This window comes from Bactrocera dorsalis, chromosome 2, assembly GCF_023373825.1.
Source record: "Bactrocera dorsalis isolate Fly_Bdor chromosome 2, ASM2337382v1, whole genome shotgun sequence".
In the NCBI taxonomy this organism is placed as follows: Eukaryota; Metazoa; Arthropoda; class Insecta; order Diptera; family Tephritidae; genus Bactrocera; species Bactrocera dorsalis.
In genome coordinates, this window is record NC_064304.1 from 81,373,064 (window position 1) to 81,385,393 (window position 12,330).

At 38.3% G+C, this 12,330-nt stretch overlaps 1 protein-coding gene across 2 annotated transcripts in view; it reads left to right on the plus strand.

Moving 5' to 3' along the window:
* The first annotated feature begins 6,739 nt into the window (after nucleotides 1-6,739).
* Nucleotides 6,740-12,330, plus strand: part of LOC105223206 (zinc finger protein 704) — an 88,883-nt gene continuing 83,292 nt past the window's right edge. Inside the window, exons 1-2 of one of the 2 annotated variants that reach the window (XM_049448612.1) lie at nucleotides 6,740-6,941; nucleotides 7,106-7,323. In XM_049448612.1, the coding sequence (XP_049304569.1) occupies nucleotides 6,755-6,941; nucleotides 7,106-7,323 (405 nt within the window). In that variant the 5' untranslated portion in view covers nucleotides 6,740-6,754. The remainder of the gene's footprint in view (nucleotides 6,942-7,105; nucleotides 7,324-12,330) is intronic. The other variant, XM_049448613.1, reaches the window with a different exon arrangement.

Below are 12,330 nucleotides of genomic sequence, written 5' to 3' on the forward strand. Positions count from 1 at the left end.
ACCGAAACAGAAACCGAAACTGAAACTGAAACCGAAAGTGTTTCGACTAAATTAGCACGTCGCCGCGTCTGCCGGGGAGAAGTCAATTTAAAAGTGAAAGTCTGTTTCTTTTTTGGACGCGCATTTAAATTTAAATTATTTTTCGGTTTCATTATTGTTGTTGCTTTCATTTATTATGCACAAAAGCCCCATACACCTATTGATTTCTTTTGGGTTTCACTAGCTTTTCGCTGAATCTAGCTTTATTTTATTGTATTTGTTGCCGTTTGTTAGAAATTTACGCGACCACTTTTTAATGCGCATTTCGCTGGTGGCGCCCCGGCTGCGGCTGCCCGATGGTACGTCTGTCAAGTGAATTCGTTGCTACAACAACTGGCAGCCCTGCAATGGAAAGATACCTTAACCGCCGTTGGTTTTGTGTTGTTGTTTTTTGGTTTATGTTAAATAAACTTTTGTAGCGCAATTACGTTGCCACAGGCTGCTTGGCCAACTCGAGACATAAATGCAACAGCAATGCCGAAAGCTTGCCACGAGTGCACCACGGGCCACGTGCAACATTAGAAACATGAAAAATCTTGCTTTGTCATTTGGCACCAAAATGCCCATAATTGCGGTGTCTGCCAACAAAGCGCGCGTTGCAACTCATGGTTTGGTAGTTTGGCTATTATTGCCGCAGCAATTGGAGTGAGTCAATTGATAATTGTCGCTTAAGTTCACTGAGTTGCATTGCGAAAACTCAAATTTGGCGCCCTTTTGATAATACATTTGGATGAAAGCGCAGCGAACGCGTTGCATGCCCCACATGTGGCAAGCTATAGGGGCAGTTAAACTTCATAAGGGAACGCTACCACAATCATGCGCTCATATGGCCGCCAATAGCGTGCAACAAGCCACTTCCACAAGCACAATTGCAACAAATTATTATGCCACACATGCAACCATTCGCTGCACCCGAATTCAATTAAAATGCCAAATGCAATTGATATTATCAAATTATTGCCTATAAAATTACAATGCACACACACTTGTAGCCGCACACGTACACGGCAGCGCGCAATTTGTGTTGCCAACACCTTTCAGCGGTGGCAGCAAGCACCGCAAGACATGAATATCAGATAATATTTGTGTGGCAAAATAAAAACAGGAAAATCAGCGCAAATCAATCACGGCGCAACAATTGGCCATAAGTTGGCAACAATTATTGCCACGATCAACACGACTGGCCATGCGCCGCTTGTTGCACGTTCAGCGCACGCATGCATGGATCAAGCGCGGAAATGGCTGAGTGGACGCGCGCACACGCCCGCTCAGCATGACGTCCTGCCGCAAGAGCGCACTGCCGGCTATTCGAGGCAACACAAACATGCCACTCACCCAGCGCAGTTGGTCGCCGCCGAAATGTCAACACGCCAGCGCGGAAATAATACCGAAATGAAGGAGTCGCGTGAAAACAATACAAAATTGACTGCATTTGCTGCCACACTTTCTTGCGCATTTATTTTACGGCACCATGTCCGCATTCGGCAATTGCATCCACACACGCACACATTTTCATGCAGTTGCCAGTGTACGCGTATGCCGCAGCGCTTCCCGCGTTTCGCCAATAATTGCTGTAATAAACAGCGCGTCAATGTGCAACATGCGGTGCAAATGTAGCGAGTTCAGCTGGCAATTTTCAAATGCTGCAACAACCAACGAACGTAATTGTGGCACACCACGCCAATGATGGCAACAACAACGGCGAGCGCACACAACTAAAGCAATCAAATGATCGCAGTGGCATGTGGTCGCCGAATCGCCGGCCGACTCACCAGCGGTGAGCAACGTGTTTGCGGAAATCAAAGTTTACTTCTGCAATAGGCATAACATCAATAACGGCATAAGATATGTGCAAGACTTAGCTGAAAATTAGACGTATACAACTCGTACTCAAAACGAAAAAGCAAAGCGAACGGTGCCGCGCACATATCACATTTCAAGCCCAACGCCAGCCGACAGCTGCCGGCCGCCAGCATTGGGCCACTCCGTTGGCAGCCGCCGCCCGCGCCCGTCAATCATCAGCCAGCCGGCAACTTACAAACAGCCACACTCACAGAAGCCGTGCACCGTGGCACCCCAGTCACTGTGCCACGAATTGCAGCTATGCCACTGCAACAACAAAGCAAAAGCAAAAATAAAAATCAAAAAAATATAAAATGGCAGCGCATGTGTTGCAGCAAGCGGTGCCACCATCACCGGCAACAACTTAAAACAATGGCCAAAGCAATGCTTGCAACAAATGAATACAGTCACTACAGCGCAACTTGAATTCACTCTGCGACTTCTGTCTGCCGAATGACTTTTGTAAAAATATGTATGTGTGTCTGCGGCAGGCGGGCGCTATGCCGTAATTGCGCCTTACATTCCCAAAATAACGGCATTTACTGCATGAGCGACAGCAACAAGGGGCTCAATGGCCAACAGCAGCAAGTTGCAGTTGCGATACGTCAAGTGGACCTCAAAACTGTTTTTGGTGGCATTATAGCAAACACTTTTGTAGGCATCATGCCGTTATGAGCTGCTCACATAATGATATGAAATGCTCATATGCATTTGTAGCAACAAATGTGGCACAAATATGAGTAAGGTTGCATAAAAACACTTTTGTGATAATTAATTAAAGCCCTTAAACTCGTGTTTATTGGTCATTCTTAGGGTTTGGTAATAAGCTATACTTGCAAGTACGGATATTATCATAAAAATAAAATTAGAAGCACCTTAAGCACCACATAGCTGCGGCTCCTCAACTCAAATATTAAAACAAGTGTTTATTTGTTGTTTGGTGTTTAGTGATAATATGAGAACTGTTCTTTAAATGCGTCCGGTTTCTCACAAATCCGAGTTTGCGGCTCAATGTAGTTAATTGAATCGATGGACTTAAGTAAATGTGAAATTTCCGCTAATCATGCTGCTAATATTTGCTATATAGTGAAATCCAAGGTATCTAATTTTCGCCCGGAATAAATTCGAGCAACAGACACAGGCAGACAAAAAGTCTGTCTACTTTTCTTAATATACATACATACATATATACTTATATATATATACATATGTTTATCTCTATAATAAATAAGTAAAGCTATAAAATCGGCATAAATTCTCACTTGAAATGGAGAATTTCAGATCCTGCTGAACACTCGCAGAAGATGCGAAGAAGTTATGAAAATGTGGTTAGATAAACAGGCACTATACACACACACTCACACATTGACTGACAGTACCACAAATACACTCAAAGCGCAGTTGTAGGTGCGAGAATGCCGCCAATATGCTACTAAAAAAACAAGCACAAATGAAAATATTGTCGACATTAAGCCATAACTATTGTCAGCTCTAACGGTACCTTAGTGACCGCAATAATGCAGCCAATGTCCCTGTGCGAAGACAAACGCTGCAGGCCACGAAACGTTTATGGTAAAATCGTCAAGATGCTAAGCGCGATGGGTTTGGTGGCGGCTAGCTCCAAGCAAACTTATACAGCAGGACAACTTCCATGCTGCAACAACAACAGCATCTTTCGTTTTTGTAATATGTTCAGCAACATCTCACGACGCAAATAATGACGAAGCCATCGACAATGAAGAGCGCTGCAGCAAATACGCTGCGGCATGCACGAAATGCCCGTAAATTAGTGACGGGGAAGAGTGTTCGAGTGCTAAAAGAGTCAACAGTAAAACTTGGTAGCGAAACATAAAATTTTATTACCATCAGCTAGAGTATGAACCCGGCTCAGCCGGTGAACGGAGTTGATAAAGTCAGCTTGAAGTACGAAATAGCGACACACACACACACACATGTATTTGTTTATATGGAGTTTAACGCCGAAGAAGTGTTTAACTAGCAACCCGCCTCTTAGTTTGACATTCTACTGGTCAATGCTGGGTTGCACGGCCCAAGTGGTTAAAAGAGAAAAAATCTATAGATTATAAGAGCCGCATAAGCAGTGGAGTGGTTTTGTCTGTATGCTGTTATTTTTGAAATCTACGACGTGTGCTGCTCACTGCTTTTAGCGAGATAATTTAGTGAAGCTTTTAAGCTCTAACAAAACAACAATTAATGTAGTGATAAATAAGGCGATTTCTTGACATGCCACTCACTTAGTACCAGCCCATAAAATAAAATAAAAAAATCACAGTCGAAAACCATTCACACTTCATTCTACTCTAGGCCTTTCATTCCGTTATAAGCTTAAAGGAAATTACATACTTTTTTTGTGAACATTTTAAATATTGTTTCATTGTAATTCACCCCAACCCAGTAGTCATTCATTGAAACTGAGTCAAACTCCAACCTCGTTTTAATAAATAATGCAATCAGCCACTACAAATAACATTACTTCGAAGAAAGGCAAGAAAAGCTTGCAAAAGCTTAATGGCAAGTAATATTACGCAACCTTTTCTAACTCACAACTAATTTTTTTCTCTGACTCATTGAAATGCATTTAAAAATAAACCGTCTGCTCCGAAATATCACAACAACAACATGCGCTGTCACCTCCCATCACGTGCGCTGACGTACCACTGCGCACCTCACATGCCCATACATGGCGCGCCGCCACATCCACCTGCACCACACTCAACCACAAACAGCACAAACAACCACGACGCGTTGCGCGCAATCATCTGCTCAAACAAACATATTGTGTCACTGGCATGACCAACAGCCCGTCATGCCTTGCGCAACCCACTAACCCCACCCAACGGCGGCGCACCGCAAACACTGGCATACAATCATGCACGCGTACTCACATACACACACTCCAAACATTCACCTACGCACTCCTTCAACGCAAATGACTTTCCGCTCAGCCGCTTTGAGGTTTGTATGCCGCGGCGATAATTATTTTTAGTGCCCAAAATGACTCAAAACAATATTATTGCGCAAGGTCAGTGAGCGCCTTGAAAAGTAGCGGGGGTGCACATACCAGTCTACGTCTTGCGAAAGAAACAAAGTGAAATATTTTAACCAAACATTTGCCTTGTATTATGCAGGCATGTCTTCGGCTGTGTGTGCGCGTGCTTGTATCTGTAGTTGTGCGTTTCGGCTGGCTTTAACCGGAGTGAAATTCGCAATTGAACAAATTTAAAAAGAAAAAGATTAAATACTTCATTTAAAAAGTTAATTTTACGAAATTTACCATTGATTTTTGTCAGAGGCATCACAACAAAAATATAGCTGTAATAGAACTGACGGATGCTACTTTGTGACTGACTTTGTGCTATAAGAGTGCACCTATGAAGGGTAATATGGCTTCGGTGCAATCGAAGCTAACGTTTTTTTCTAGTTTAAAAATTAACTCAACCACCATAAATAATAAAAATAAAACTGCTAAACAACAAAAATTCCAGGCATTGCCTTTTGTAATGGCAATCTTTTGAGCGATTTTATCGCCAATTTGTTGAAGAGCTATTCATTTTGTTTTTTCTTTTCTTATATTCAAGGTATTTATGTATGTAGGTAAATGGAAGTATACATATACAGCATTTACTCAGCATACACACAGACACATACTCATTCGCAATTCTGCTTTTCTGCCGCCAAGCGTTGCGTAGGCGCAGCATAAACGCACGCTTTGTGATTCACGGTTATTCATCTCAGATATTAATTAATATATTTTATTACTCATTTGCTTTGTTATTGTTGGCACGACATTGAAATTTCTGCGTTGCTCGACGCACACATACAAATGTATGTATACAGAGGTGGCTTGTAATGTTAACGATCATTTCTGTTGTGTGTAAAAAATTAAATTTTTAATTTCCAGAAAATTTTAGAAATTTAAATTTGTTAAAAAAAAAATCAATGAAAGGCGAAGGTCAAAAAGAGGGTTATATATTTAAATACCACATTAATTTAATAAATGCATTTGCCCCACCTTCGCGTTTGCACGGCAATTCTAAAAAACAAAACTATAATACTCAGTAGCAACTGGTTGCAAGAGCATAAAAATTTATGACAATTAAAAAGCACAAACAATTGAAAAAAAGTGTAAACGGTAAAACGCGTATTTGGCAGTGGCGCGTCAAGTGTCGCAACATACCGTTAATTACGCACTCGCACTTATGATGAATGGCACTTATTGACAGCGGCGGCGATGGCGAACATGAGAAAGTGCTGCTGCGATTCAACTCATATTATTGTACGTACATATGTACATGTACATATGTATTTTATGTATATGTACATATACATATGTTCGTGCATGCATATGTATATATCTATGTAGCTGTGACTTTTCATAAACAATATTGATTAGGTTTACCAAAAATCAACGCTAAATACATATATATATATATATATATATATATTAATTTTCTAAACACCTGCCAACATATTTTTCGCGAATATGTGTATACATATACACATGTATCGATTTACATTAGATATTCACACGTATTTATATGTAATTAACATATACATATGTATGTGTGTATGTATATCAACATTTCTGTGCGAATTCAAGATATTAGTTGTTGTTACTTATAAAAGCATATCGCGTGACATCACGTGACTACACATATTACGTAATATTCAATGTGAAAGAGTGGAAAAAATATGGATATGCACACAAATATGTACTCAGAAGAATTTTATTAGCTAAATTATTAGAATTACTATGACTTAGGTAGTATATATAATTGGCTATATATTTCCATAAGTAGCCGCTCTTTATACATTTCAATTTTTATTTAATTTGTTTTACCTATAAGCATGTATGTATTTGCCTTGTGACATCATTCTAAGCCTTGCATCGCTTTCCTTTTTTACTTGCAGCTCACGAAAACGTCCACAGCCATACACACACGACTGCTTCAGCGGACAGTGCGGCGACAAAGAGGAAATGGAGGAGTGTCAAGCAGCGATGATTTTAATGAAACTCTCCCATTCGCCCAAAAATGCAGGTCAGCAGAAGCGTTATTGCAATCACCAAATCGTACAACTAAACAAACATTTCCACATCCCTACTTATTCCTTTTCTGTTAAACACACTCATGCACGCACTTTACTTACGAGCTATTTGTTTTTCTTGTTGTTTCTTTACATTTGGCATACTTCAACACTTTAGAGAAATGGTACGGCTCCAGTCCGGGCAGTTCGTCGTCATCGGGCAGCTCGTGGAGTTCGGGCAGCTCATCTCCGCCGCTCAGCGACGATGGCCATGCCGGCCTCAACACGAGCGCCATGCTCAACGATCCGAGCACACGCATACGCACAACATCAGTATCCACCTCGGACGAGGGCATCGTCGTAGACTTCAAGGAGGAGGCGCCACGCAAAAAGAGGGTGAGTACAACTTGGCCAAAATAACATTAGAAATACGCTTTCGGGCTCGGACGCCTGCAATAGCGTTTGTGGCACGCAGTTAGACGCATGTGTCGAAAATTTCATTGTCGACTGCCGTCTGTTGACCCAAATTGCTTGCCATTTGATTGACTAGACCGTATTCATACGAAGCGCTTGTGTGTCAAAGTGCCAAATTTTTGCATGCACCACTGCCCACACACACACACTCGTACAAACTTAGTCATTTATGCTGTCGGCAAATTTTTTGTGGTGCAATTGGAGCATTTAATGGCTAACAGACATAGGTACGAGTATATGCCTTTTTCAAATGCGGCGCACATTAATTGCCACATTTTCCTTGTGTCGTTATTTTTGTTGCTGCTTTCGCTTTTACACAGCGATTAGGCAACGTAAATTCATCATCTTTGATGGCCCACGCGATAATAAATCGTCTTTGGTGCGTGAGCATGAGGGCAATCGCTGCAACCAGCCGCCCTCCAAAGCACACAGGCAGACACACATAAATACTCCGCGATTATCGCTTTGCTCAATCATCAACTAATTAAAGCGTGCATTTAAAGTCGCAACTTTTGCAACCGCCAATGCGTATGAGCAACAACAATGCCGTTGGCTGGCGTCAGGCGCACTTACGTTGCGTATACGCCCATAGCGCCAGTGTCAGCGCCAGCCAAGCGTGACACGCTGCCAATGTGGCACACCAAGAGCACTACTGCAACTAATTGTTCATAATTCGGTGCACTGCTGTTGTTGTGATTGTGAGGTTGGTCGCTCTGTTCATTGCCAGCTGCGTGGCGTTGCCGCCCTTCAAAGTGGCAGGTTTTATACGCCGCGAGTGCGTAACATCCGCTATACGCAACACAGCACAGATTAGAGTGACCGAATTCACTGGTGCAACCGAAAGCAGTCTAACGGTTTTCGGAAAATTTGAAGGTGAAAGTTACATATGAGAGGCGAATACTCTCGCATAAATACTTGGAAGCTTTACAAGGCCAGAAAATTACTATATTTAACGTTCATTGTTTGGACCGCACTTACCTAGAGTTGGAAGATATAATTTTAGTGGTCAAATTAGTAGCTTTGAAGTGCCCTTTCTATGCTACGGAAGCTACGGGCTTGTGTCGAAGGTGGCAAATGCGATAGCGTAAAGAGAAACAAAGTGGTCAAAAGAACTGGTTGGACTTCAAAATTACAGACCTATTAATGTACATGTATACTTATGTATGTATTTATGCATGTTTAAGTGTTTATGTATGGCTATATGAATTCGTACGCCCTTGTGCATATTTACTTTATCCGGTTTGAGGCCCAGCCCAACAAAGCATAAATCAGTTTGCTTACATACTTATATATACATATATGTACAAAAGCTACATAATAAGTTTATATGTATGCGTATATATGCCCCAAAAAACACAAAAACAAAGAAAAAATAATGTATGCTTAAATAGTTGTGCATAACTTATATCAAAAGTTTAACAAATAATGCCGAAAATTTAATAATTAAAAATTGGATAAAATGCAAAAATTGAAAAACTTCGGGCGCACCGACACTATTACACCATTCACAAATATCTAAGTTTCCTTACAAGATTGATCTCTCAGTTTGTATGACAGCTATATGCTATAGCAATCCGAACGGAACAATTTCTTTGGAGACTGCATCTTTTCCTTAGACAATAATCCAAGCCAAATATTGTGAAGATATCTCGTCATATGGGAAAGTTTTCTATACAAGCACTTGATTCCTATCGTTCATTTTGGATGCTATAGTGTTCCAATATGGGTAGCTCCTCCAAGCAGCTGCTTGAGAAAACAAGGACGTGTGCGAATTTCAGATGGATATCTCATAAACGGAGGTACTGGTTCGCATGTATACAGATAGACAACCGGACTAAATTAACTAAGCTCGTTATGCTGATCGTTTATGCATACACACCTATGTGTTGTATAGGGTGTTCCGACGTTTTCTTTTGGTGCTACAAACTTCGTGGCAAACTTAATATACAAATACCTATGTGTGTATATAAGTATCTATCTACATATGTATATAGTACTTTCCTTTACAAGTGTCTACACATACATACTTACATTATTAAATTATCTAAATACATACATACGGTATTTGGCTGTTGCTAGCATTGTTTGCTTTTGTTTTTTTTTATTTTTTCTTGGCACGTGTATTTACTTAAAACTTAACGAACGCCAAACTAGCAACAACAATTTCATTGCCGCTAACGACTGAGCAGCCTTGAAAAGTCTTTTTTGTAGCTTTTTTCTTTGTAATTTTTATTACTCTATTTTTAATAGATTTTGTGAGTTTTTGTTTTTTTCCCTCAAATTTATCAATTCCACACTGTAAGTCACGTCCATTACAGTTACTACAACTGCTTCTGTGTTCTTGTGTGTGTGTGTATTTGATAAGCCGAGCTATTTGTTTATGCTCATATGGTTTGTTTCTCTTTCGTTTGCCTTTTGGCACTTTCCAGCTGCGTTTGCTTATTTATTTTGCGTTGAAACACGCTTCTATCAACTGGTAGTTGGCGAAGAAGCGATTCCACGAGACTTTTTTCTTCGAGCTTTAAATGCTTTGCCAACAAGTTTCTTTGTGTCTTTACTCTTTGTATAGATGGATGTCTGTACGTGCATATATGTATATATATAAACCTTAAATATGTAAAGGTAAATATTTGAAAGGTTTTATGTCTTGACGAGTTAATCATTTCGTATTTTTTTCAACTTACTATACATAGATTTGGCATCACGTGACTCTTAAATTAGTTTTAGGAATTTAAAAAATGAAAATTTTAGGTAGTATTACACTACAAATTGGGAATTTTTGTAAATTACTAAGCTCTTTACTACAATTTCGAAGGTAATTGCCGCGAAAATTCGATCAACTGCCAATAAATGAAAACATACTTCTCCTTTCCCTCTCACAATCAGTTTTATCATTGATTGTCAAATGAAGTTGGATTTTATATAAATAAGTAATTAAATATTTAGTAAATATGCTTTGCCTTTTCACATGAAGTAATATATTTTGCCACAAAAATTAAAAAAAAAAAAACAATAATAAAATTAACTGGATAATAATTAATAAAAATACATAAAAATTATAACTTTATTTATTTAACTAAAGTGGAAAAATATGTTATGATTCGATAATTTATTGTTTTAAATGTATGTACTTCTTAAACATTAAAAAAATACTTTTTCAACATTGTATATTATTTAATACAAACAATTTAGGTGCATCTAAAAACAATATTAGTAATTTTTGTTAATTAGTCAAGAGTAATATAATACTGACAGCGAAAATTGAAAAAATTTCGCCCAAATGTAAAATATATAAAAAATAAAAAAATAGGATTTTCAATTTTAAGAAAATTAAATTTAAATAAATTTATATTTAAAAGTTTTTGAAAAAATTTACAATATAAAATTATTTTATTTTAAAAATTTAAAATAATTTGCAATCAAATTTAAAATTAAAAAGAAAACTTAAATTAAAAAATAATTAAATGTTTTAAATTCATATCGAAAATGTAATAAAAAATAAAATATTTTTGTTTTAAATAAAGATTTTCAAAAATGTAAAGAAAGAATATTAAAACTATGCACACAATAATATTTTTTATTTTAAAATTAGTTAAATTTAACAAAAACAAATGTATCAATTAACCTATGTACATATGTAATCAGCAGTTCTTTATATATAAACATGCATAAATATATAGAACAAATTTTGATAAAAATTATTATTGATTTTTAATAACAGCAAATAATTTAAAACTTCTCAATTCACAGTCGAACGCTTAAATAAAAAAATTGTTATATTTAAAAATTTATTATTACAATTATTGCTGAAAAAAAAATTTTATTCTGCAAAAAAAATAAATTTCACGAGCACGTAATTTAATAGATGTGTTTTCAATGAAAGTAATAATTTTAATAAATATTTTTCAAATATTTTAATATTCAAAGACTTTTTAAAAATCTTAATTATTTTTGATATGTCCACTAAGTAAACTGTGTGTGTCTTCTTATACATATACATATGTATGTATATTTCGTTCATCTCAACAAAATATATTTTAGCAGCAAATTCTGTGCTGTGTCCGTTTGAGCAGCTGTCAGCGACTGCATATTTCAAATTTTGCACGCTTGCCACCAAATGCTTTACATACAACCATTTACCATTGGTCAAAGCGAAAACCTACAAAGTGGCAACGTCATAAAACCACATGTGTTAATGTCGGATACCATTCGCGCCCGGTCATAACTGCGAAGTATGCATTGCAACAGCAAAAACAGCAAATGCTTGACACAGTTTCGTTTTGTTTTCGTGTAATTATAAGTTTTTACAAATATGCTGCTATGTTGTTGTGGTTGTTGCAATTTTGTGGCACAATTTCGTTTACTATAATTGCAAAACGCAAGTGGCCTCATAATAGAAAATAAAGTAGCCGAACAGCAAATGGCACAAATAGTGGCCATTAAAGTTTTCGCGGTTGCACTTTTGCAGTGCGCAATAAAGTAATCAATCCAGGCACTCAGCAGCAGAGCACATAGCCATACAAACAAGCATATTTGCAGCGGCGCGTTAGTCGGCCAGTTGCAAAATATGGCACAGAGAGAACAGAAAGATACAAAATCACAAAGAAGCTCTTCTGGTTAGATTTCAGTTGGTGTGGCATAGGCGCTCGCAACAGCAGGCGGGCTGCGAGCTAGAAGTGCTTAGCTGCATTCCATACGTACTACTATAATGTAATATGTATGTGTGATATGCAAAGTTGAAAGACTCAGATTGACAGCGCCCCCGCACCCCAGCAGCTGAGAAGTGAAAAATGCAATGAGCCCGTGACACCCGTGCAAATTCAAATTGCAAGTCACTCGAAACGCCTGAAAGCTAAACAGAAATCGTACCATCCCATCAGTAGTGACAACAAAGCCAAAGCCTTGTGCAAGCACATGAGTAGCCAGGCA